The sequence below is a fragment of the Pan troglodytes genome, chromosome 7 (genome assembly GCF_028858775.2).
Source record: "Pan troglodytes isolate AG18354 chromosome 7, NHGRI_mPanTro3-v2.0_pri, whole genome shotgun sequence".
Lineage (NCBI taxonomy): Eukaryota > Metazoa > Chordata > Mammalia > Primates > Hominidae > Pan > Pan troglodytes.
In genome coordinates, this window is record NC_072405.2 from 154,814,144 (window position 1) to 154,835,735 (window position 21,592).

At 61.6% G+C, this 21,592-nt stretch overlaps 1 protein-coding gene across 8 annotated transcripts; it reads right to left on the reverse strand.

Annotated features, from left to right (window-relative positions):
* Positions 1 to 5,353: 5,353 nt before the first annotated feature.
* CYHR1 (cysteine and histidine rich 1) lies at positions 5,354 to 21,590 on the reverse strand. 8 transcript variants are annotated; one of them, XM_054657088.2, is made up of 4 exons: positions 18,115 to 18,171; positions 8,650 to 8,888; positions 7,787 to 7,998; positions 5,354 to 6,198 (listed from the first exon to the last, which is right to left on the reverse strand). In XM_054657088.2, exons 2-4 carry the CDS (start codon positions 8,868 to 8,870, stop codon positions 5,807 to 5,809), a joined length of 825 nt encoding a protein of 274 aa, XP_054513063.1. In that variant the 5' UTR covers positions 8,871 to 8,888; positions 18,115 to 18,171; the 3' UTR covers positions 5,354 to 5,806. The 8 variants fall into 8 exon arrangements, with proteins under 8 accessions (XP_054513063.1, XP_024201154.1, XP_063673562.1 ...); XM_024345386.2 differs by having other exon boundaries at positions 17,558 to 18,152; XM_063817492.1 differs by lacking the exon at positions 18,115 to 18,171 and adding an exon at positions 16,994 to 17,112.
* Positions 21,591 to 21,592: the final 2 nt, after the last annotated feature.

Below are 21,592 nucleotides of genomic sequence, written 5' to 3' on the forward strand. Positions count from 1 at the left end.
ACGGCGGCGGCGGGCGCGGGGCATTCCGGGAAGTACGGTCGGCCCGCCCGCGGCATCTTCGGAGTTCTCGTGCGGGAGGAGCTGGGGCGGGGTGGCGGCGACAACTGGGGCGTCCCACCCTAGGGGCCGTCTTCCCGGACGCCGGGTTGGCCCGCGCGTGGAGCCCTCTGCCCGGCCCGGGGAGTGCCTGGTGGGGACCCCGTTCCTCCTCGCAGGCGGCGGGGACGCGGGAGGCCGGGGGCCCGGAGCCAGCCCGTCCGGGGTCGCAGCGCGCCCTGGGTGGGGTCTTCTGGGCTGCAGCCCCCGTGCCGCCCGCGCTACTCATGGTGGACGAGCTGTGCCGCCGCCCCAGTTCCTCCCGAAATTCACACACACAGCCTGCTCACAGGCGCAACTATTAAAAACGAACGTAGTGTCCAGATAGACTGACGATAAATTCACGAGCATTTGGCTGTGAGGACGTAATAAGGCGTCAGGCGCGCTCCTCCTCCGCAGAACGCAGCTGGGTCACATTTGGGGACTCGGCCCCAAGGACTGTTTTGGGAGGGGAATATGCTTTCCATCGTGAACAAGTACTGTTTCAGCAATGTGTATGCCAGCTGTATTCTCGGAAGAGTCAGTGAACCTGTGCTTCAGCTGCAGAAGTAGCCCGGGCACAGTGGCCCGCACTGTAATCCGAGCGCTATGGGAGGCCCGGTCAGGAGGATCGCTTGAGCCTAGCAGTACGAGACCAGCCTGGGCAACATAGTGAGGCCCCATCTTTTGTGTGTGTGTATGTGTGAGACGGAGTCTCGTTCTGTCACCCAGGCTGGCGTGCAATGGTGTGATCTCGGCTCACCACAACCTCCGCCTCCCGAGTTCAAGCGATTTTCCTGCCTCAGCCTTCCAAGTAGCTGGGACTACAGGCGCGTGCCAGCATGCCCGGCTAATTTTTGCATTTTAGTAGAGACGGGGTTTCACCATGCTGGCCAGGCTGGTTTCAAACTCCTGACCTTGTGATCCGCCCACCTCGGCCTCCCAAAGTGCCGGTATTACAGGTGTAAGCCACCATGCCCAGCCCGATACCCCATCTTTATTTAAAAAAAAGAAAGGGAGGGAGGGAGGAAAAGAAAGAAAGGAAGAAAGAGAGGGCCGGGCGCAGTGGCTCACCCCTGTAATCCCAGCACTTTTGGGAGGCTGAGGCAGGCAGATCATGAGGTCAGTGGATGGAGACCATCCTGGCTAACACGGTGAAACCCCATCTCTACTAAAAATACAAAAAATTAGCCGGGCGTGGTGGCGGGTGTCTGTAGTCCCAGCTACTGGGGAGGCTGAGGCAGGAGAATGGCGTGAACCCGGGAGGCAGAGCTTGCAATGAGCGGAGATGGCGCCACTGCACTCCAGCCTGGGCAACAGAGCAAGACTCTGTCTCAAAAAAAAGGAAGAAAGAGAGAAAACAACTGCAAAATTATGTCTAGAATCCTGTGACATGGGGCACCCAGGCCTCTAAAATACCCTTGCTATCCCCCATTACCTTGAGGACCAAACACCTGCCATGCCTTGGGTATCTGACTCCTGGCTACACAGCACATCCAGCACTGCACTCGGGTGCAGTGGCTGGTTTCCCAGAGGCCCCAGAGGAGGCTGGGTGCACAGAGTCCAACTGAGGAGCCTCAGGAGTGGAAGATAGATGAGTTAATTTCCATCGTAATTACAGCAAGTCATTGGGCAAAACTCAGCCAGAGAGGTCTGTTGGGGAGAGAGTGGTGTGATGCACTGACAGGTCTCTGGGTCCAGTAAAGGCTGCTGGAGCCCTCCTCAGGCTGACGGCAGAGCGCTGGCCTCCTGGCGTGGCCCCTGGACTGGGCAGATTTGGGCCTCGGTGCCTCCAAGGCTGCAGGGGTGGGACCAGGCCAAGCCTGCACACCTGTGCAGTCACAAGCTGCAGGAGGCAGGAAATCCAGGCAGGCCTGGGTGTGAGGACAGGTTGTGGAGGTCTGCACTGCCAACCCCTTGCCCATCCAAAGCATGGCTCTGAGCCAAGGCAACTACTTGGAGGGCAAGCTGGTGAGGTGTGTGAGGGGCACAGTGAGGCTTGAGGGAGGGAGTGGGGAGTGAGATTCAGAATCAGAGGACTCAGATGAACAGCTGAAGACAGGGTGGCTTGGACACCAGAGGGGCTCCCTGAGCTACCTGGACAACGATTAAGTATCCCCTTCAGCCCCAGGGTCCACAGGACAGCCCAGCTCCTGGAAGCCGAATTCCCCTTCAGAGACAACCCAACAACCCAATTTCTCTCTCTCTCTTTTTTTTTTTCCGAGACAGAATTTTGTTCTTGTTGCCCAGGCTGGGGCACAATGGCGTGATTCTGGCTCACTGCAACCGCCTTCTCTCAGGTTCAAGTGATTCTCCTGCCTCAGCCTCTTGAGTAGCTGGGATTACAGATGCCCACCACCACGCCCAGCTAATTTTTGTATTTTTGTAGAGACAGGGTTTCACCATGTTGGTTAGGCTGGTCTCGAACTCCCGACCTCAGATGATCCACCCGCCTCAGCCTCCCAAAGTGCTGAGATCACAGGCGTGAGCCACCATGCCCGGCTGACAACCCAATTTCTCTGTGCCTGTTTCCCCAGTAACCAGACAAGGTACACACGTCAGGCAGTGCCATGCAGGGCTGCAGGCCTGGTGCAGATTGCCACAGGCTGGGGGCAGCAGGGGAGGCCAGCAGAGCCCAGAAGGCCCAGCCGTGTGTCTGTCTTCTGGTAAGGAAACACAGACAAAACATGGGTTGGAATATTTTTTTAAACTACAGTTGTTACATACAGAAAATATCCAAAGAGAACGCAGACCACAAAAGTGACACATAAGTCATTTCCAACAATGGTAAAAACACTTCTTGCTCTGCTCTTTAAAAAATTATTATTTTTTTGAGACGGAATCTCGCTTTGTCACCCAGGCTGCAGTGCAGTGGCACAATCTCAGCTCACTGAAACCTCTGCCTCCCGGGTTCAAGCGATTCTCCTGCCTCAGCCTCCTGAGTAGCTGGGATTACAGGCGCGCGCCACCACGCCCAGCTAATTTTTGTATTTTTAGTAGAGATGGGGTTTCACCATGTTGGTCAGGCTGGTCTCAAACTCCTAACCTCAGGTGATCCGCCCGCCTCGGCCTCCCAAAGTGCTGGGATCATAGGCGTGACCCACCGTGCCTGGCCTATTTTTATAAATGAGGGATGTGGTGCTCACCAGGGGGTGGGGATGAGACAAGGGAGGGAGAAGGGTGGGGCCTGGCTTAGGCTATGCCCCCCCCCCAACTGCGGAGTGTGGACCCCCACGCCCCCATCCTCAGAGAAGACAAAGGAGCAGGTCGGGACTTCAAGATGTCTCAGGGTCTTGGACACAAGCCGTGTGTTTGGCGGCCCTGTCATGTGTGGCCCACGTTAGCAATGCCACGGGAAGCCCGTGCTCCAGTTCCCGGTGGCCGAGGACCCACCGTGGTCCTCCCAGGTGCCTGGCTCCCCGAGGCCGTAAGGCTCAGCTGCTGCATGTCATGGTCACAGGGCAGATGCCTGCTGAGTACGCTGGGCCGCACTTGCAGACTTGAGGCACCCACATCCCACATCTGGAAGGGCCTTGTGTGGACACTGCCCTTGCCCTCAGGCCAGCCCCTCCCATCCTGAACTCCCACAGGGCTGGTTGCCCCGGGACTGCGGAGGTGGGGCTGCAGGAGCTCAACCAGCCCCGGGTCTCCTTTCTCCATGTGGCACCCCAACCTGCAGAGACGTGCTGCCTCCAGGCCCCTGGCGTCCCAGCCTGGCTGTCCCCATGAAGAACAAGCCTCCCACCTTCCCCACCCCAGAGACACGCTGGGGCCTGTCCCTCTGTTGAGTCAGTCTCTCACACACACAACCAAACAGGTGACAGGGCAAGCCTGCCCCACCCGTGCACCCCACACCATCACCTTGGACCCAGAAACACTACGCTAGAGGGCGTCGGGCTTCCAAAGAGATGTAGAGCCATAGCCCAACCCTCTGTGCCTGTGGGTGGAGCATGAGGGAGGACAGCCCCAAAGCGCAGCCCTGAGGTGCCCAAGTTCACCCTGGTGGTGCCAGAGTCAGAGGCAGCTGCTCCCAAGGATGTGCTGGGGGCTGAGTGGGGTCTTTCTTTGTGGTCAGCAGAAAACCAAACATGGGGCCTTCCCATGCCCTTGGTGGCCAGGCCACATCAGCTCTGCAGGAGATAAGGCTCCGGCAGCGAGGCACTCCCAGCAGGCCACACGCCCTGGCCTGGGAGTAGAAACCCACAGCATTCTCAGAAACAGCTCCAGAAAGTTTCAGCCTGTGAGGGGCAGTGCGGCGGCCCGGGAGGGAAGAGCTGACTGGGAGGGTCATGCTGAGCTGTGCCATGGTCAGCCGCCCGGATGATGGCACTTGCATTCTGCCCCCAGTTCCTCTCCATTTCTCAGCCCTCGACCCGTGACCAGCAAAGCACAGGACAATGCGGGCCAGGCCCCAGCAGGCAGGTGGGGCGGGTGGGGCTGCTGTGAGGCAAGTTAATGCACCTGACTGGAGCAGAGGAAACCAGTTCTTTGGTATTGAAGCAACAAAAAGCTATCACGGAAGAGCCACATCTCCTAAGCAAAGGTGGGAGCGTCAAGCTGTATCTTTCCCAGTAGCCCTGGGAGTCCCAGGGGAAGAAAGGACCAGGGATTACCCCTCCAGGCAGGGTTCCTTCCCATCCTGTTAGGCCAGCCCTGCTCAGCCACCACAGGGCACATCAGGGGGCGGCCAGGGTGAGGATGGGAAGGGCCCACCTCCTCCAGGTGAGAAGCTGGGCTGCCCAACCTCTGACCTCTGCAGCGAGCCCTGAATGCAGGGCCAGCAGCAGGACCCCGAGAGCAGCATGGGGGACACCCCTCAGACTCTCACCCAGCCAGGCGCCCAAGCACTGACCCAAGCTTTCCACACAGCCTGGGGACGCTGGGCCCTCAAGGCTGAATCTACAGTAAATAGACTCTTTCTCACTAAAATTGTGTAACTTATCGAAGAGCCTGCAAGGAGTTTAATCTTTTTCCTGGGAAGAGACAATTTCACCCTGCTTTCCGAAAATGCCTGCTGAGCCCTGGTGGCTGAGTCCTGTCTCCCTGGGAGCGGCCGGTTGGCCAGGGCAGCCCCGACCCTACCTGGATCTTCCTGCCCAAGCCTCAGTCTCAAGACCCCATGACAGAGTGTAGGGGGAGGCAGTGTCTCTGAGTCTTTCCTCGGGGGACGTGTGCCGGCACACAGATGGGGGCGGGGCAGGCTCTGACCCCCAGGCCAAACCAAAGCCTCCACGCTGTCCATTCACAGCCATGCCTTCCCCTCGAACAAAACAGAAAGTACGAAACAAGGCTGCCTTTTAATTGCTATCAGATATTCGGATATCCCATCTGATGTCAGCAAGGCCCCCGCGCCCGGCCGGAACCCGCAGGGATGGAGGAGCAGCACCGCCGCCTGACTGCACAGAAGGGCTGGGGCAGGGTCGCTGTGCCTCTCGGCCTCCTTGCTGCCACCGTCTCTGAGCCTCGGGGCACCTGGTGCACCGTCTCCTCTTCGGGTCAGCCCAGCCTCTGGCGGCCCTCGGAAGGAGGGGAGGCAGGGGTCGGGGGGGGGTGAGCCGGAGGCGGGGGCCCCGTCGCGCACGCATGCAGACTTGCCCTGTATTGGCTTCATTTGTTCTCCTCCTTTGCTAAAGTGATCAGATAGTCCTGTGAAGCAGCTGCCAGCCAGGTGGACAGGGCAGCGGTGCTGGGATGCCGCCCGTGGGCTCCTCGGGCATCCTGAGGCCCCGCCCTACTTCTGTATCTGGAACAGGAAGAGCCGCAGGTTGATGTTCTTGGCGGCCAGCAGCTTGTTGCACTCCACGGAGTCAATGATGGGCAGTGGCACGTAGTCCGTCTCGTTGCTCTCGTTGGTGAAGACAAAGTGGTAGATGACGGGGCTGATCCTCACGTCGTCGTAGGGGCCCTTGAGCAGCAGGAAGGAGCACTCCAGCGGTGCCGTGACCTTGCTCTTGAGGAGGAGCTGGAAGGAGAGCGTACGCTTGCAGGACAGGTTGGGGTTACGCTCCGAGTCGTTGACTCGAGCCTTCAGGACCCACGTCTGGTTCAGCACTGTGAACCTGGGCGTCTCATAGTACAGGCGCGTGATGAAGTCGTCTGTGCGGTACGGCCGGAACTGGACCTCTGTGGAGACAGACAGGGCCGGAAAGAGCCAGCTGTTAGTGTGGGCAGGGCTGGGCAGCAATGCCTTCCCTGACCAGGCCGAGGGCAGGCTCAGCCGGGGAGGAAGGCAACTTACCCGGACACCGGGCTCTGCTTGTCACAAGCAAGCCAAACGCAACTATGGCAAATGGAGGTGCACACAAGCTTTGAGGGGAACAACCACAAACAGAATCAACATGGATTAGCTGGAGAGTCCAGAGGCTGCACGTGTCAGGCCACACCCCAGGCGTGCCCGACCCACGCTGGCCTCCCTCACCGCCCCGAGCCCCGGGTGTCCCCCAGGGCGGGGTAAGCAGACACACAGACAGGATGCGGTTCCGAGAACAAGTGCACTTTATTGGTTCTGATACAGAGGAGCTGCCAGAAAAGCCAGCAGGCGGCTGCGGCACCCAGCCCTGCCCGAGGGGAGCACCAGGTCTGCAGGCACCGGGCCTGATCCGGAGCTGCCAATCAGCAGGCAGCCCTGCCTGCACAGTCCTCTTGGGTAGCCCACAGCCTGTGGCCGGCAAGTCCCTCCGTGGAGGCGTGGGTTCCCAGGTGGCCAGTCTTTCCTGCGCGAATGGGGCTTCTCACCTGGCCACGGCCGCAGCCACAGTGCCCCAGCCTGCCTAGACTCCACGAGGCCCCGGTATCTCCAGGACAGCTAAGGCTGCTACTCACCACGGGCTGTGGCTGCCGCAGAGACCCCAGGCCCTCGGCCTCTCTGGCCTGCTCGGGCCCACATCCCGCTGGGCACAGTCCAGGCAGCAGGGCGGGACTGGCTGCCCACGACCACCCTGCTTGCGCCACGCCTGGTGCTCTGAGCTGGCCGCCTGGTGTGGGCTGAGAGTAGAGGGATGGAGCTTCCTCCAGTGGCCCCAGCATCAACAGGTGCTTCTCGCTGTCCTCTGGGCCAGGCTCTGGCCTGGCTCCTGCTCCCCGACACGTTCAAAGGCGGTGGCAGCGGCCCAGAGAGCCACGAGATCCAGTGTGCCTGCGCACGCATCCAGCCTGGGCGTCTGTGGGTGTCCACTCCCGGTTCTACAGTTTGAGTCGGGCACCCTCAGCTTGTTCTGGAGCCCTCTCCCTGAATGGCTTCGTGCCAGCCTTGAGAGGCCCATGGCCGGGGCAGTGACTGCCTGCAGGTAGGACCTCACTCGGCAGGGTGCTCTTCTTGCCCCAGGGTCCGAGGGGCAGGCCCCTAGCTCCCAGGCCCCCTGAGACCTGCCCACTTTCTGGTTAGACCCTGACTGTCTTGAGGCTCTGGAGCCCCACAGTGAGATGCCACCTTGCGGGGGTGGTGAAGCCAGGGTGGGGAGGACAGGTGGGCGGGGCTGCTGTGAGAGCCACACAGGTGTGCACCTGGGGTCTGCCTCGGCCCCTCCTTCCACTCAGTCTCCGGCCTGTCTTCTCGACCGAGGTGTCCACCTGTCCACCGGGAGCTTGTCCAGAGCCCGGCTGTCCGGCGCCGTCAGTGCCCAGTGCCCAGAGCCTGCTGCCCCCAGACTCCTGGCTGCCAGCCCCCCAACCCACACCTGTGTGGCATGCAGCAGGCGGCGGGGCGCCTCACCTGTGTAGCCAATCTTCTCAAAGCTGAGCAGGCTGAAGATGCTGTTGTACAGCTGCATCTCCTTGCGGTGGCTCTGGTCCATCCCATCCAGGATCTCCATCAGCTCACTGCCTGTCTTGGTCGGGTGGGCGCACGCAGCCTCGTGCACCGTCAGCTCATGGAAGGGGCCGTGCCATGGGCAGCCGATGCGTTTGTACTTGCACTGGGTTACCCTGGGGGAGGCAGGTACATCACTCACAGACTGAGCCCCGAACAGGAGGCTGCAACAAGCTGTCCTTCCATGTGGCTTCCATCCAGCTAAGAACCCCTTCCTGCAGGACACACGTAACTGTGAGCCCACCCCACAGGATGAGGTCAGAGTGGCAGCATGTGGACAGAAAGGAGACAGGCAGAAAAAGGGAGAGAGAGGGGAAGGAAGAGTGCAAGCTTGAGCCTGTGTGCCCCGCACCGTGGCGTGGTTCTCTCCTCTGTTTGGCAGTGGTGGTCCTGCACAGCCTCACTGCAGGAGACTTGGTGGCTGCCTCCACTGGATGGGTAGCCATGGGCAGTGTACCCTCACACCAAGCTCCCTGAGGTCCTGCATTGGACACACTGTCCTGGGCCCTTCAAGGGGCTCCCCCACAGCCACAAAGAGCGCTGGAAGGCTAGGCTCATGTCCGGATAACAACTGGGTGCAAAACCCACCTGTCCCCATCCTGTGCAGGCACCCTCCCACAGGGCCGTCACTGGGCTACACAGGTGGTCCCCAAGGCCCAGGCAGCAGAGACAGCCAGACCACCCTGCACAGGGCCCTGCTGCACCAGGGTGGGCTCCCAGCAGTCCTGGGCCCCGCCTGTAAGGCTAAGCCCCTGACCCTCAGTTACCTGTCCTGGCATTCCTCTTTCTGGTGCCTCTCCAGGAGGGAGCGGGGAAACTGGCGCAGGCAGAAGCCACACTCTGAAGGCAGCTCGCTCACGGCTTTCTCCACGGCCAGGTTCCGGCAGCAGAGGCTCTTACTGATCTCACAACGACAATTGGGGCACGTGGCCTGCTCCTCCTTCAGCCGGGCATCTGCTAGTAGGTGGATAAAACAGCCAGCGCACATCAAGTGACCATTAGTACACTGCGAAGAAGGAAAGGGAGACGAAGCTCACAGACCTGCGGGCTCATGCTCGCACACACCCGCCCATGCCCGTCAGCTCCAGCCAGGTGTCCTGAGGGACTCCAGCTGGTGCAGAGGGGCGCACGTGCCTGTCCCGAGTCGTGCTGGAGTGTGGTGAATACTGCGAGCTGCTCAGGAGAAACAGGCAGAGCCAGCTTGGGTTCTTGCAGAGATTAGAGGTCCTAAAAGCAAGGCCTCATCAGCTCACAGAGGTGACAGCTCGCCCTGGCAGTGACGGGTTCAGCCACCTGGGGCCGAGGGTCAGGCTTTTCTCTTAGGGACCAGCGACTGCCCTGACCCCCCTACAGGTCCAGAGTTTGGGAGCCCTCCAGGAACACTGGGCTCTTGGCCATCACTGTCAGGTGGGGAGCGGATGCAGCTCCTACACTGGGGCAGGCATGCTCTCTGGGCCTTCAGAAAGGCCATTTATCCTGGGTTGAGAGGACTTGGCTCAGGGTGAGCCCAGGTGAGAGGAGGCAGCTGCCCCCTCGTCCAGGGAGGTCGGCTACCTGCAGAGGCCTCCTCAGAGCTGGGAGGCAGGAGCCAAGCTGGCCCAGGACAAGGGCAGGTAGGCACACGGGGAGTGCCTGGGGAGCGGAAGTGGGGGCTCTGAGTGGGTGCCGAGCCTGCTGGGGTAACCGGGGCTGGCAGGAGCAGGGCACCTCCCGCTGGGCTCCCTGCCTGTGTGGGCTCCCAGCACGCCCAGTGGCCCATCCTGGCTCTCACTCCCTCAACATAAGCCTCGAGCGTCCACTTGGTGCCACTGAGAGACACATGGCAAGCTGCGGTCCCAGCCCATGGGGGCTCACAGCATGGGAGGCGGGAAGCCCAGACCAGAACCAAGAGGTCCAAGAACAAACAAAGCCTTTTGTACCTGAGCAGACACAGTTCCCACAGCCCTGGCTGGAGTGGGGTGTGTGGGCTGAGGCATTCCAGGGCCAGCCAGGAGTGACAGGGATGTGATGTGCCTCCCACCCAAAGACTCTTAGAGCTCGCTGAGGGGAGCAGTCAGCAGAGTTGCTCCTGTCCTGATGCCTCTCCAGCAGCCGGCCCAGGCTTGCCAGCCATGCAAACCTCCAGAAAGCCACTGGGCTACAGGCTTCCTTTGGGACCTGGGACCCTCTTGAGAATGGGATGTGGTGCAGCAGAGCGGCCTGCCCAGGCCCAGCCTCTCTACAAGGTGTGTGTCAGGGAGGGGACACTCACAGGGCCCTGCCTGGTGGTGCTCGGAGGCCGGCCCTGCCTGGTGGTGCTGGGAGGCCAGCCCTGCACACGTGGGGCCCTGGGAAGTCTGAGCTGCCATCCTACTGCTTCAGCTGCCTGTGCACCCCAAGCTAAGGAGCTGTCAGACTAGGCCTAAGGTCTGCTGAGTCAAAGGACCTACGTGTGGAGAACCGACAGTGAGGACAAAGCCCTCTTTCATGGAATCCACATCCACATGAACACCACCCGTTACATGCATTCAATCCTCAAATTCTCAGTTTGGTTAAAAATTAAAATTACAGGCGGTGGCTCATGCCTGTAATCCCAGCACTTTGGAAGGCCGAGGCAGGCAGGTCACCTGAGGTTAGGAGTTCAAGACCAGCCTGGCCAACATGGTGAAACCCCATCTCTACTAAAAATACAAAAATTAGCCATGCATGGTGGCGAGCGCCTGTAATCTCAGCTTCTCAGGAGGCTGAGGCAGGAGAATGGCTTGAACCCGGGAGGTGGAGGTTGCAGTGAGCCGAAATGGTGCCACTGCACTCCAGCCTGGGAGACAGAGTGAGACTCTATCTCATGAGTACATAAATAAATAAAAATTAAAACATACACAGTTGCCTGAGGCAGGGAGTGAGACTGGCTCTGACTGGGTTGGGGACAAGCTGAGACCTGCCCCCAGAAGAAGGTGTGAAAATCCGCCAGCCAAGTCCAGGGGTCAGTGGTGGGTGGACTACGGGCAGGAGGGGGCACAGATGCTATTGAAGCAGCTGTCCCGTGGGAGGCACAGACCAAGGGCCCACACCACTGTCCTCTCACAGCCCCCCCGCCCCCCGGAGGTATGCCACTCCACGTGGCCAGCTCTAAACACCTCCTGGTGAGACTGCCGGGGGCCTTGGACGAGGTTCTGGGTCCAGCTCTGCATGTACAGTGGCCTTAGCACAGGCAAGACAGCACTCTTCTTGGCTGTGGCCCGACCCCCAAGGGAGTTCCAGGCAGGGCTGGAGCATCTAATCCCACCCACCAAGGCCACCTGGCCTCTCTTCCTGGCTCTGCATAGCCCAGGAAGATTCGAGGTGGGGTCCTAGACCCTCCTAAGGGAGCACTGAGGCTGCCAAGCACATCACCACTTACCTCCCAGCACTGCGGGCCTCTCCCCCAAAAGCCACCCCAGCTCCTGGGCCGGCCCCTGGCCACAGGCCTCATTCCTTTGGGGCCTCCAGATCCCAGCATGGGCTCAGTCAATTCCATACCATGAGGAGGCAGCAGTGACCCTGCCCTCCTCTGGCTCTCTCTGGGCCTCCAAGAGGACCTGCAAGCTCTGAGGAGACACAGGGCCACTGCCCCTTCAGCCCCAATAGCTCCATTCAAGTCAGAACACAGGGAGTCCCTAGAGTGCCCTGGACCACACTGGCCCAGTAGCCAAGGGACACAGCCACACTCACCCCCAGACCCTCCCCACTGGTCAAGAGACATCCTCTAGGTGCATGGCCCGGGCCCGACCAACACTCAGCCCAGGAGGTCTGTCCACAGCAGGACGGTCCCCGGTCACATGCTCCGGAGCCTCCCCACCATCTGGGTCCCCTCAGCCCCTGCGCAAGACTCTGGCTCTACACCAAGGCCAGGCCACAGGCAGCTGCATCCTTGGCCCTGGCAGCATCTGGCCAGATGCACTTGATTCTGACTTGTGCCCAACACCCAACAGAAGCTGGGCCCTGGAGGGCGCCGCACAGTCCAGGGGATGGCGTGGGCCAAGGCCCCCAAGAGCCCGGGCACCTTCCAGAGCAGCTGCTGCGGCACCCAGGCCAGGCCACCTCTCCCCACCAGCCAGGAAGACCCCAAGGGAGGGGAGAGGAGGGGATCCCACAAACCCCCACGACGAACAATGACGCCATGGGGGATGACATCATGGGCGAGACATCACAGAGGATGATGTCAGAGGGGTGACATCGTGGGAAATTGACATCACATGGGGAATGACATCATGGGGGAGACATCACAGGATGATGTCACATGAATGACATCACAGGGGGGACATCATGGGAGACTGGCATCACACGGGGGGATGACATCACAGGGGCATGACATTGCAGGGGAATGGCATCATGGGGGGTGACATCACGGAATGACATCACAGAGATGACATCACACTGACATCATGGGGGAATGACATCACGGGGGATGACATTACAGGGGATGACATCGTGGGAAACTGACATCATGGGGGACTGACATCATGGGGGGAATGACACCATGGGGATGACATTAAAAGAGGTATTGACATCACAGAGGTGATACCACAGGGGATGACATCATGTGGTGACAGCACGGGAATGACATCACAGGGTATTGACATCACAGGGCCTCCTGGGCCCTCCTAGGGCAGATGTGGGCTTGAAGCCACAGTGCTGGGCTCAGACGCCAGCCCACAGGTCCCCAGTAATATGACCTTGGGCTCCCCTCTTGGGGCCTCAGTTTCCTCATGTGCACAGGTGATGAGTATAGGACCAGCTTCATTCTGTGCTGATGAGGTGGGATGGGACAGGGTGGCACTGCCCCACACCCAACAGGCAGAGAGGAAATATCACCACCTTGGGCAGCCATGGCAGAGCCCCTGGGGCTGCCAACCCCAGGAGCCAGACCCCAGGCCCCTCTGCAGATGCTGATACACACAGGTGGCCCAGAAATGGCCATTTGCACCTGCATCCTCAGGACAGCACCCAGCCCTCCCCCCTGCTGGCTACAGGCAGCTCACGTGACCCCCATGCAGACCCAGGGTCTCCACCTGAGCTACTTCTTCCCTGGGGTTAAAGGGGAGCTGGATGGGCGGAACAGGCTCAAGGAGCCCTGACCCCATCCCCTGGCCAAGGGCCCCCACGATTTCCTGGTGGTCCCAAGGTCTCTATGGTCAGCTGACCTCGTAGGACCCCTTTCACACCTGGACTGCATGGTTCTCTCAGACCCTGGGGACCTCCTGTTTCCCACTGGAGGATGGCACAGTGCCCAGGCCCATGGCAGCAGTGCCCTCGCTCACCCAGGGGTCAGGGACCCACAGGCCCTTGACAGAGGTCGTCAGAGCCAAAATGCAGCCGAAGGGCTTCCCTGTGGCACAAACCCCAAAAGCGCTGCTCAGCCAGTTGGAGGTCCCCCTTCCTCTGCCATCCACATGCAGGCAAGGCCTCACCAGGGCCAATGGTCCTTCAGGGCACACCCCACGCACCCCGCGTGCTCGGCCCCTAACCTCCCGAATCAAACATGGGTCTGAGAGGGACCGGCACGTTGTCCAAGGCCGCACAGCTGTTAAGCGTGAAGCTAGGACTCGAACCCTCCACCCAGGCTGGATTTGAAGTCCCTCACCTGCTACTGCTGTCAGACCTCAAACGGTGGCCAATCAATCCCCAGAGTCGGGCCCACATTCAGAACAAGGCTGCTTAGATCTAAAAGTAACTCAAATGATAACCACCACAGAAAACAAAAATTCCAACTAGCCAGAGATTCCAGAACATCTTCCTTGCTCCTGTGTTTTAGATACCTAAGCAGACGTATTTACAAAGATGTTTTCTGCCACTTTCCTCACCTCAAAGAGCGAGTCAGCTGCAGTCCTGTACTGCTGCCCAGGAGACTGGGGAAGAGGGGCCCGAAGCTCCTTGGACATGTGGATGGTGACTCCACCCCCACAGGACTGCACACTGTTGGGCTGGTTGGGGGTGTGGGGCTTGGGCAGAGAGGAGCCACCTCTGCTTCCTGGGCTGTTATCAATGGACTGTCAACATGTGGCATAGAGACATGGGCGCTACAGGCGGGAGGGCCACGGCACACACCAACCCACCCACAGAACAGAGTGGACACACCCTGGTCAGATGGGGCAGGAGGGGATCCTTGTAGCAAGGAGAGAACAAAGTCTCAAAGTGGGGGCGCTGCCTCTGCCGGGCCCAAGAGGTGGGCAGGGGCAGGGAGAGGACACCTCAGGCAGGAGGGCATGGGAGTGGCGGGGCACTGTGCAGGGCCGAGTTAGAGGGAGCGGCTGGACCACATCTGTGAGAGGCCCCTGCCCGGCCCTTACACCCGAGTGAGCTTGTTTTTGCCTTAAGAATGCCCCATGAGGGGTGGGAACAATGCACAGTCCCTTCCTCCAGGTGCCAGCACCAAGGCCCAGGGCCTCATCTGACAGCAGCAGGAAGGGTCAGGGCCAGGTCTGTCTTATGCAGCATCACACTGGGCCTCGTCTGAAGGGCCAAAATGGAGGGAGAGAAGTCAGGGATGAGGCTGCAACTGCAACGTCCCGGGCACCGCTGAGGCTGTCTCTTCCCAGAGGAGGTGCCCCATGGGCAGAGGTGCCAACAGGCCACACTGCCCTCGGGCTGCAGAGCAGGGAGCCGGCAGGAACGACCTGACCACCTGCGTGGCCTGGTCAGGCCAGAAGCTCCTGCACAGGTGTCCCTGCTGCCCCACCAGCCCTCCTGCCACCCACCTGAGACTCCAGAAGGTGGCTGCACACCTTGTCAGGCCAGTCCCCCAGAACATATCTAACACCCACACAGAGAATATAAAAGCTGAGTCTTGCTGTACTGGCTGCAGCCCCAACCTGACGTGAGGCAGGACTCGGCGGTGGCGGAAACCTTTTGCATGAGGGCCTCAGTCTGACACCCAAGCAGGTTTCCCAGCCTGCGAGGCATCATCGTACGGGCACAGGCCCGTGGGTCAGCTGGCCCTGCAGGCCCAAGGGCTCAGACCTGGGGCACCACCCGAGGCTTCCCTGCCAGCACTGGTGGCATCTGGTATCTGGATGACAAGCTCTCGAGTTACTGAGGACCCAGCCAACTCCAGAGGCCCATGGAGTTGTCCCCCACAGCCCCAGTGCCAGGGACAACACACAAGGCTCAGCATGGCCACTCCCCTCTTCTCCTCACCAGAGTCGGGGACTGTCTAAGTCAGCCCCCAGCTTGGCTGGTGCCCACCCTGAGCCATGTGTTCTGCTGGGGTCAGGAAAAGCGTTCTAGCAGGAACAGAGGGTGGAACCTGCTGCCTTCCTGACACTGGCTGGCTCGAGACAGCCAATCAACGTGGTCACCAAGGAAGGCTAGTAGAATATGGTAGACTGAACCCAAGCTGGGGTGATGGCCAGCATGGGCCCAACCAGGGACACGCAGAAGGCAGCATGTGGGGGCCCACACCATCTGTGCCCAGATTCTCCAGGGAGCAGAGCAGGCCAGAGCCCAGGTCTCCAGGTCTGTGTTGACCTTCCAGGGGCACCACTCACAGCAGAGAGCCACCCCCCGGAGGTGTTCTTGGCAGCATTCAGGGAGGCCTGTGCCCACAGCACTCCTCGCTCAGCTGCTCTGTTCCCAGGGAAGTCACTAAGCAGAGCCCCCAGGCCAGGGAGGGCCACCAGCCAGGGCAGCCCCAGCGCCTTCGGTCTCCATTACACCTGTTCAGCTCCCTGCCTCTGGCCGCCCAGAGCAGAACTCCACTCTGCACAGTGCAGGCCGGTTTGAACCAGCTAGGCTCAGAGGCCTGGTCACCAGGAGCTCCGGTCAGAAGCAGAGCCATCACTCTGTGCCAGGCCAGTCTAGATGGGGGATGCAGTGCACCAGGGACCAGTACCATGTGGCCCATCACCACCAGCTCCAGCTCCAGCTCCAGCCCACCCACCAATGGGGAGACAAGCAGACTTCCCTGTTCCCCCGTGGCCTCACACCATTGGCTTGGCTTGTTGGAGTCTCCCTCGAGATCCAAGAAAAAGTTCTGGCCAAGCGCAGTGGCTCATGCCTGTACTCTCAGCACTTCAGAAGGCCGAGGCAGGCGGATCACCCAACGTCAGGAGTTCGAGACCAGCCTGGCCAACATGGCGAAACCCCGTCTCTACTAAAAAATACAAAAACAGCCGGGCATGGTGGCAGGCGCCTGTAATCCCAGCTACTCGGGAGGCTGAGGTAGGGAGAATTGCTTGAACCCGGAAGGCGGAGGTTGCAGTGAGCAGAGATTGTGGCACTTCACTCCAGCCTGGGTGACAGAGTGAGACTCCGTCTCAAAAAAAAGGAGAGTTCTTCCGCCTGGGAGGATCGAAGGTTGTGAGCCAGGAAAAAGGAGCTGGAGAGTGGGCACATCTTGGAAGCTGAGGCACTGCCAAAGCCAAGGAGTAACTGCTAACTCTGGGAGCCAGTGGCTCTGAAAAGTGCTCCCCTAGCTGGCCCTGGTGCCTGACACCCAGGAGGGTGGGTTAGAGCCAGTGCCCTCTCCCCACCCAGGCACACTGGGGTCCTCCCGACAAGGTCATGCCACAGCAAGAAGAACTTGGGAGATCCAGAGTTTGGGGAAATGGCAACCTAGACTAGCCCTACACCACCTGCTACAAAAGTAGCTCCTCATCCAGGCCCCCAATTCAAACACAAGCAGGGAAACAAGGCCCCATTAGCTACTTCCAGCTCCTGTAAGTGTAAAGAAAGCTGACAGAGAACCTGCTTCATTTCTCACAGGGACTGGGGAGTTGAAAGGGAGGGAAAGACACAGGGAAGGTGGGGACACTGTACTCTGCCTCTGGGTGTCAACCAGTTTGTCCCTGCTGCTACCTGGGAAAGGGCATGTCAAACCCACCTGGGCCAGGTACCCTAACAGCCCTAGGCTGCTTAAGGGCTGAGTCCCACTGCCATGCGGATGTGAAGATGGGGGAGGAGGGGTGGACCGGCTCCTGGAGCACTCGCTGCGTAGGAAGCCTGGCCTGGCCTGGGTGAGGTGGGCAGGAGCCTAGCGTGGGGCATGGCAAGTCCAGCTGGATGTGGGGTTTGGCTGGGACTGAAGAAGGTACCCAAACTGTGGGGCTTGTTGCAAATGGTTCATCCCGACAAGCAGCAATCCCCTCTCCTTACTGTTCTTCAGGATGAAGTGGAAATGGACCAAGAGAAAGGATTCTTCCACCCAGGAGAGTAGAAAAGGAGGCGTCCATAGGATGTTCAGGAGTGGAGGGACAAACTCGGGGGTGTGGCTGCCGGAAGAATGGGGAAGGAGCTCTCGAGCACAGGACTCTGAGCCCAGGGAGCTTGGGACCGGGTGGGTTGCGGGTAGCAGTTGCGGGCTAAGGGTCAGTTTGGGGCTGTGGGTTGGGAGAGAGTTCAGGGGACCGTGGGGAAGTCTAGAAAAGAGAAGAGAGAGGTAAGCGGAACACAAGCGATTTAGATCGGGAAGTAACGTGGATCAGAAAACAGAAAAGGGGGGTCCCGAGCGGAAAATAAAACCCTGAGAGAAAGACAACGAGGAGCTTCGGAGCAGCCGCTGGAGCCCCGCTGGGCGAGGAAGTGGCTGTAAGGGCCGGAGAGGGTTCCCGGCCGCCGGGCCCCGCAGGCCTGGCCTCCGAGGAGACGCGGATCCTGGGGCCCCGCGGCGGGGGCTGCAGCCCCGGGCTGGGCCGGGTCGGGGTCGGCCGGCGGCCCTACCTGGTACACGGAGGCCTTGGGCAGGTCCAGGCACACGGTGCAGCACAGCACCGAGTAGAGCCGCTCCTCCAGTTTCCCGCTGCCGGCCGCCGCCGCCGCCGCCGCCGCCTCGGCCGCCTCGGCTGCCCGCAGCCGCTTCTTGGGCGGCGCGTCGGGGTCGCCGGCCGCCTCCTGCAGCTGTAGCTGCCGGGCGCCCGCCAAGCCCGCCTCGTCCGGGAGCCCAGGCCCCGCCGCCTCGCCCAGAGCCGCCGCCGCCGCCTGCCCGGCGGCCGCCCCGGGCCCGGCTCCGACCCCGACCCCGACCCCGACCCCGGCCGGCACGGAGCCCGCGGGCCCCGCGGCCGGGCCGCCCCCGCCGGCCTCCTCGGCGCCGGACATAGCGGCCGGCCGGCCCGGCAGGCGGATGCCGCCGCGCTCCCCCGACTAGAAGTTAGGGGCGCCGCGCGCTCCCGCCGCTCTCCTGCCGCCGCCGCCGCGAACCCGCAGCCCCGCTCCCTGCGCCGCCGCCTCAGTAGGCCCGGCCCGCGCGTAGCCCCACAGCCGCCGCGGCCACCGACCCCGGCACGGCCGCCATCTTTGTTTTCGCTGTGCGCTTCCCCCCGCCCCGCCGCCACCACCCCCTCGTCTTCCCCGTCACGTGAGCCCCACGCGGGGCCAATGGGAGCGCCGCTTGGGGCAAGAAAGCTCAGGGACTAGAGCCAATGGGAGAGCGAGGGCCCCCGAAGGCCCGCCCCTGCAGAAGGTGGGCGGGGAGGGGGCGCGGCCTGCGAGAGTCGCGGAGGGACTCGCACCTGGGGGCAGGGAGGCCCACGCGAGCTGTGGCGCCGGCGCGGCACCCACGCTCCACGAGCCAGTGGCGGCCGCCGACCCCTACGGCGGGGTGTGCCTGTGTCTTTGTCCCCCAAGACTCAGGCTTGTGTTAGGGGCTCTCGCCCCCTTCCCCGCAGGGGAAGGACACAAGTGAAAAATCCCGCCGGCCACCCCTCTCTGTCGGGTGCGGGACCCCTTAGGTCTCCACAGGAGCAAGCGGAGAGACTTCCAGGAGAGGGGACTCCAGACCCCTAACCCACCGGAATCTAATCCTCTGCTCGTCCGAACCCCCTCTAACCCTGGGGTTGGAGGCTGAAGGGGTCCACTGAGGAAAACGAAGGTATTAGGGAATAGGGCTGGCTTCCACAGGCCGGAGGTACACAGGAGGGCGAATCAGCTCTGGGAAGGATATGCGTTTCTCGAAACGCCTGTGGTACAGCCCTCCCCTGCCTCCACCCTACTCGTCAGTTCTTGAAGGTCACTGCCCCAGAGGGCCACCTGCCAGGCCAGGCCAGGATATCTGGAACTCCACCATGTCCCAGGAGAGTAAGGGCCCAGGGCTATGTCTTCTCAGCCCAGGGGTCTTCCTGACAATAGTCAAAAGGAGGCCGGGCTGCACGAGACCCCATCCTAGTTTCAGCACATACCCTGTCAGGGTAACTGACTACTGTCCTGAGGGGCCTTAGGAAGCTCACTGAAAGATCCCTCAATCCCTCTCAAAAATGGGCAGATTCCATATTCCTGCAAAATTCCTAAGATTTATTGGAGACTAGGCCTCTTCTCTGGATCCACAACCATGTCCAGCCCAGAATCAGGACCCCCAAACGTGTCTGGGACCCTGTCCCTTTCATTCTGGTCTAGACAAGTCCCCACACGTGGCCAAAGGACAGCACCCAGACTCTGCCCCTGACCAGTCAATGTGCAGCAAGCCCACTGCAGTAGGCAGAAGAGTCTACCCCTAGGGGAGAAGGCGCCAGGAGCAGGCAGGTGGGAGGGAAAGTGTTCGGCAGGGCAGAAACCCTGCCTGGCTGTATCCAACTGTCACTCCCACTGGAGGCGCTGTGTATGCAGGGCCCGGCAGTAAGCCCAGCTGCCTACAGCCAGGGCCCAGCGACAGACATCCTCCTTCGGTAGCAGCAGCAGCCTGTCCTCCTCCAGCCGGCTCAGGAGGCCTGCCACACCCAGCATCGCCCCCCCCCACATCCCATAAGTGTTGGCCGTGAAGACAGCAACAATGAGGATGGTCACTGCGACCACCAACAGCATTGCCTGACCAGCCACAGAGCGGCCCTCAGGGCCGAGGTGGCCGCCAGCCACTGCCAGCACCATGCCTCCTCCCAGGAGCAGGTTGGCAGAGGAGCGGTCCCCATTCACCCAGTGGAAATCGAAGGCCAGAAGGGGAAGGCCGATGACGGTGGCCACCCAGGCTCCAGCAAGGCAGTCTTCATGTGTGCTCAGCCCTGGGGCCAGCGTGGTGGTGGCAGCCAAGACCTGGAGCAGGAAGCCAGCAGCAGCCCCTCGACTTGCCTGTCAACACAGGGAAGGGAGAACACGTGGGAAAAAGAGGCCGGGGCCACCCTTTTAAACAGGAAAGGGTTTGGGGCTTCCATGGAGACCTGGTCTTAGACGTACTTCCCACCAACCTCTCTCTAATTCAGGAAACTAGGTCCTTGGGGTTTGGGAGGTATGGGGATGCGCCCCTGCTCAGCCCCAGTGTACTCACCTCGGCTGTGCTCACGGCTGCGTGCAGAGACACCACTCCCAGCACCAGATGGGACAGGGCTGTGCTCCACTCGGCCCCCGGCTTGGGGGCCATGGCACCTCAGGCGGTAGTATGTATGAGGACACAGATAGGAGATACTCAACTTTGGAGAGGAAGAAAGCGCAGAAGCCAGCGATCTGGAGCCCTACGCGCGGCACTCTAGTACACCCAGGTTCCAGGTCCCCATTACTGGATGTTAGAAGTTCATTCCTAGACTTTCCGGATCCCTGAGGCCACTGCACACACCTGTGGAGAAGAAGAACCTAATTCAGCCGGGAAACGGGGGAAAACGACTCAGGGTCTAAGCTGGGGGGAACGTCAGCCCTGGGGCCCTGGAGCCCAAGTGGGAGTGCGGGCCTGGGGAAGAGAGAGCGGCGAGGCGCTGCAGGCCCACGCGGCGGCCTCGGCCTGCTCCCTGCGTTCCGGGAGGCGTTGTCCTGGGAACCCGGGTCCAGAAGGAGCGACGGCGCAGGACTCCGGGAGGCCAGCCGTGCGCAGTTACCGGGCTGCGCGGTCCCAACGCAGCGGCGAGCGGGAGGCCCGAGACTGCGCAACGCACCGCCCACCGCCGTCGGCCCTTCCTCTTCTGCCGTGCCTCCAGTTGCGGGAGCGAGCGCGGTCGGGAACCTCCACCAGCGAGAGGAGCGGAGGCTAGAGCGGCCGGGCGGGGCTAGAGCGGCTGGGGGGGGAGAGGGTCGAGGCCTGGGTGGGGGGGTCGAGACCTGGGGGGGGCCGGTTGGAGGCCGTAGGAGCGGGTGGGGTCGGGAGGAGCTCGGGGACCAGAAAACGCTCTGTTTGGGTGGGTGCGTGCGTGGGCATAGTGGTTTGGAAGGAGCGTGATGAGGGGAGAAGGGCCGGGGCGGGGCTGCGAGGGGCGGGGTCTGGGCGGGGCTGCGAGGGGAGGGGGGGTCTGGGCGGGGCTGAGGGAGATAAGGTTTAGGCGGGGCTGAGAGCGGCGGGTCTGAGAGGGAGGGGGCCTGGGTGGGGCGGGGCCTGGGTGGGGCGGGGCCTGGGCGAGGATGCGATGGGGGTCTGGGCGGGGCCTGGGCGGGGCTGCGAGGAGAGGGGTCTGGGCGAGACTGAGAGGGACCGAGAGGGGAGGAGCCTGGGCGAGGCTGCAAGGGAAGGGGTTTGGGCGGGGCTGCGAGGAGTGGGGGGTCTGGGCGGGGCTGAGATGGGCGGGGCTGCAGGGAGGGGAAGGAGAACCCCGGCGTGTTGAAGGATCCGCGAAACCGGAGCGGTGGGGGACTACGCGGAGGGTGGGAGGGATTCCGAGAGAAGGGTCGCGGGAGCCGTGGGCGTTCTCAGCCCGGTGTCCGCGGTGTAGGGGTTGGGGCGCGCCGGGCGGCGCCGTGAGAAACGGCGGGTCTCCAGGTGCGGCCGCGGGCACCTGTTTCTAGTACCCCCGTCCCCGCGCTCGCCTTCCAGCCGTGGGAGCCGGGCCGTGGGGGCGGCCGTCGCGA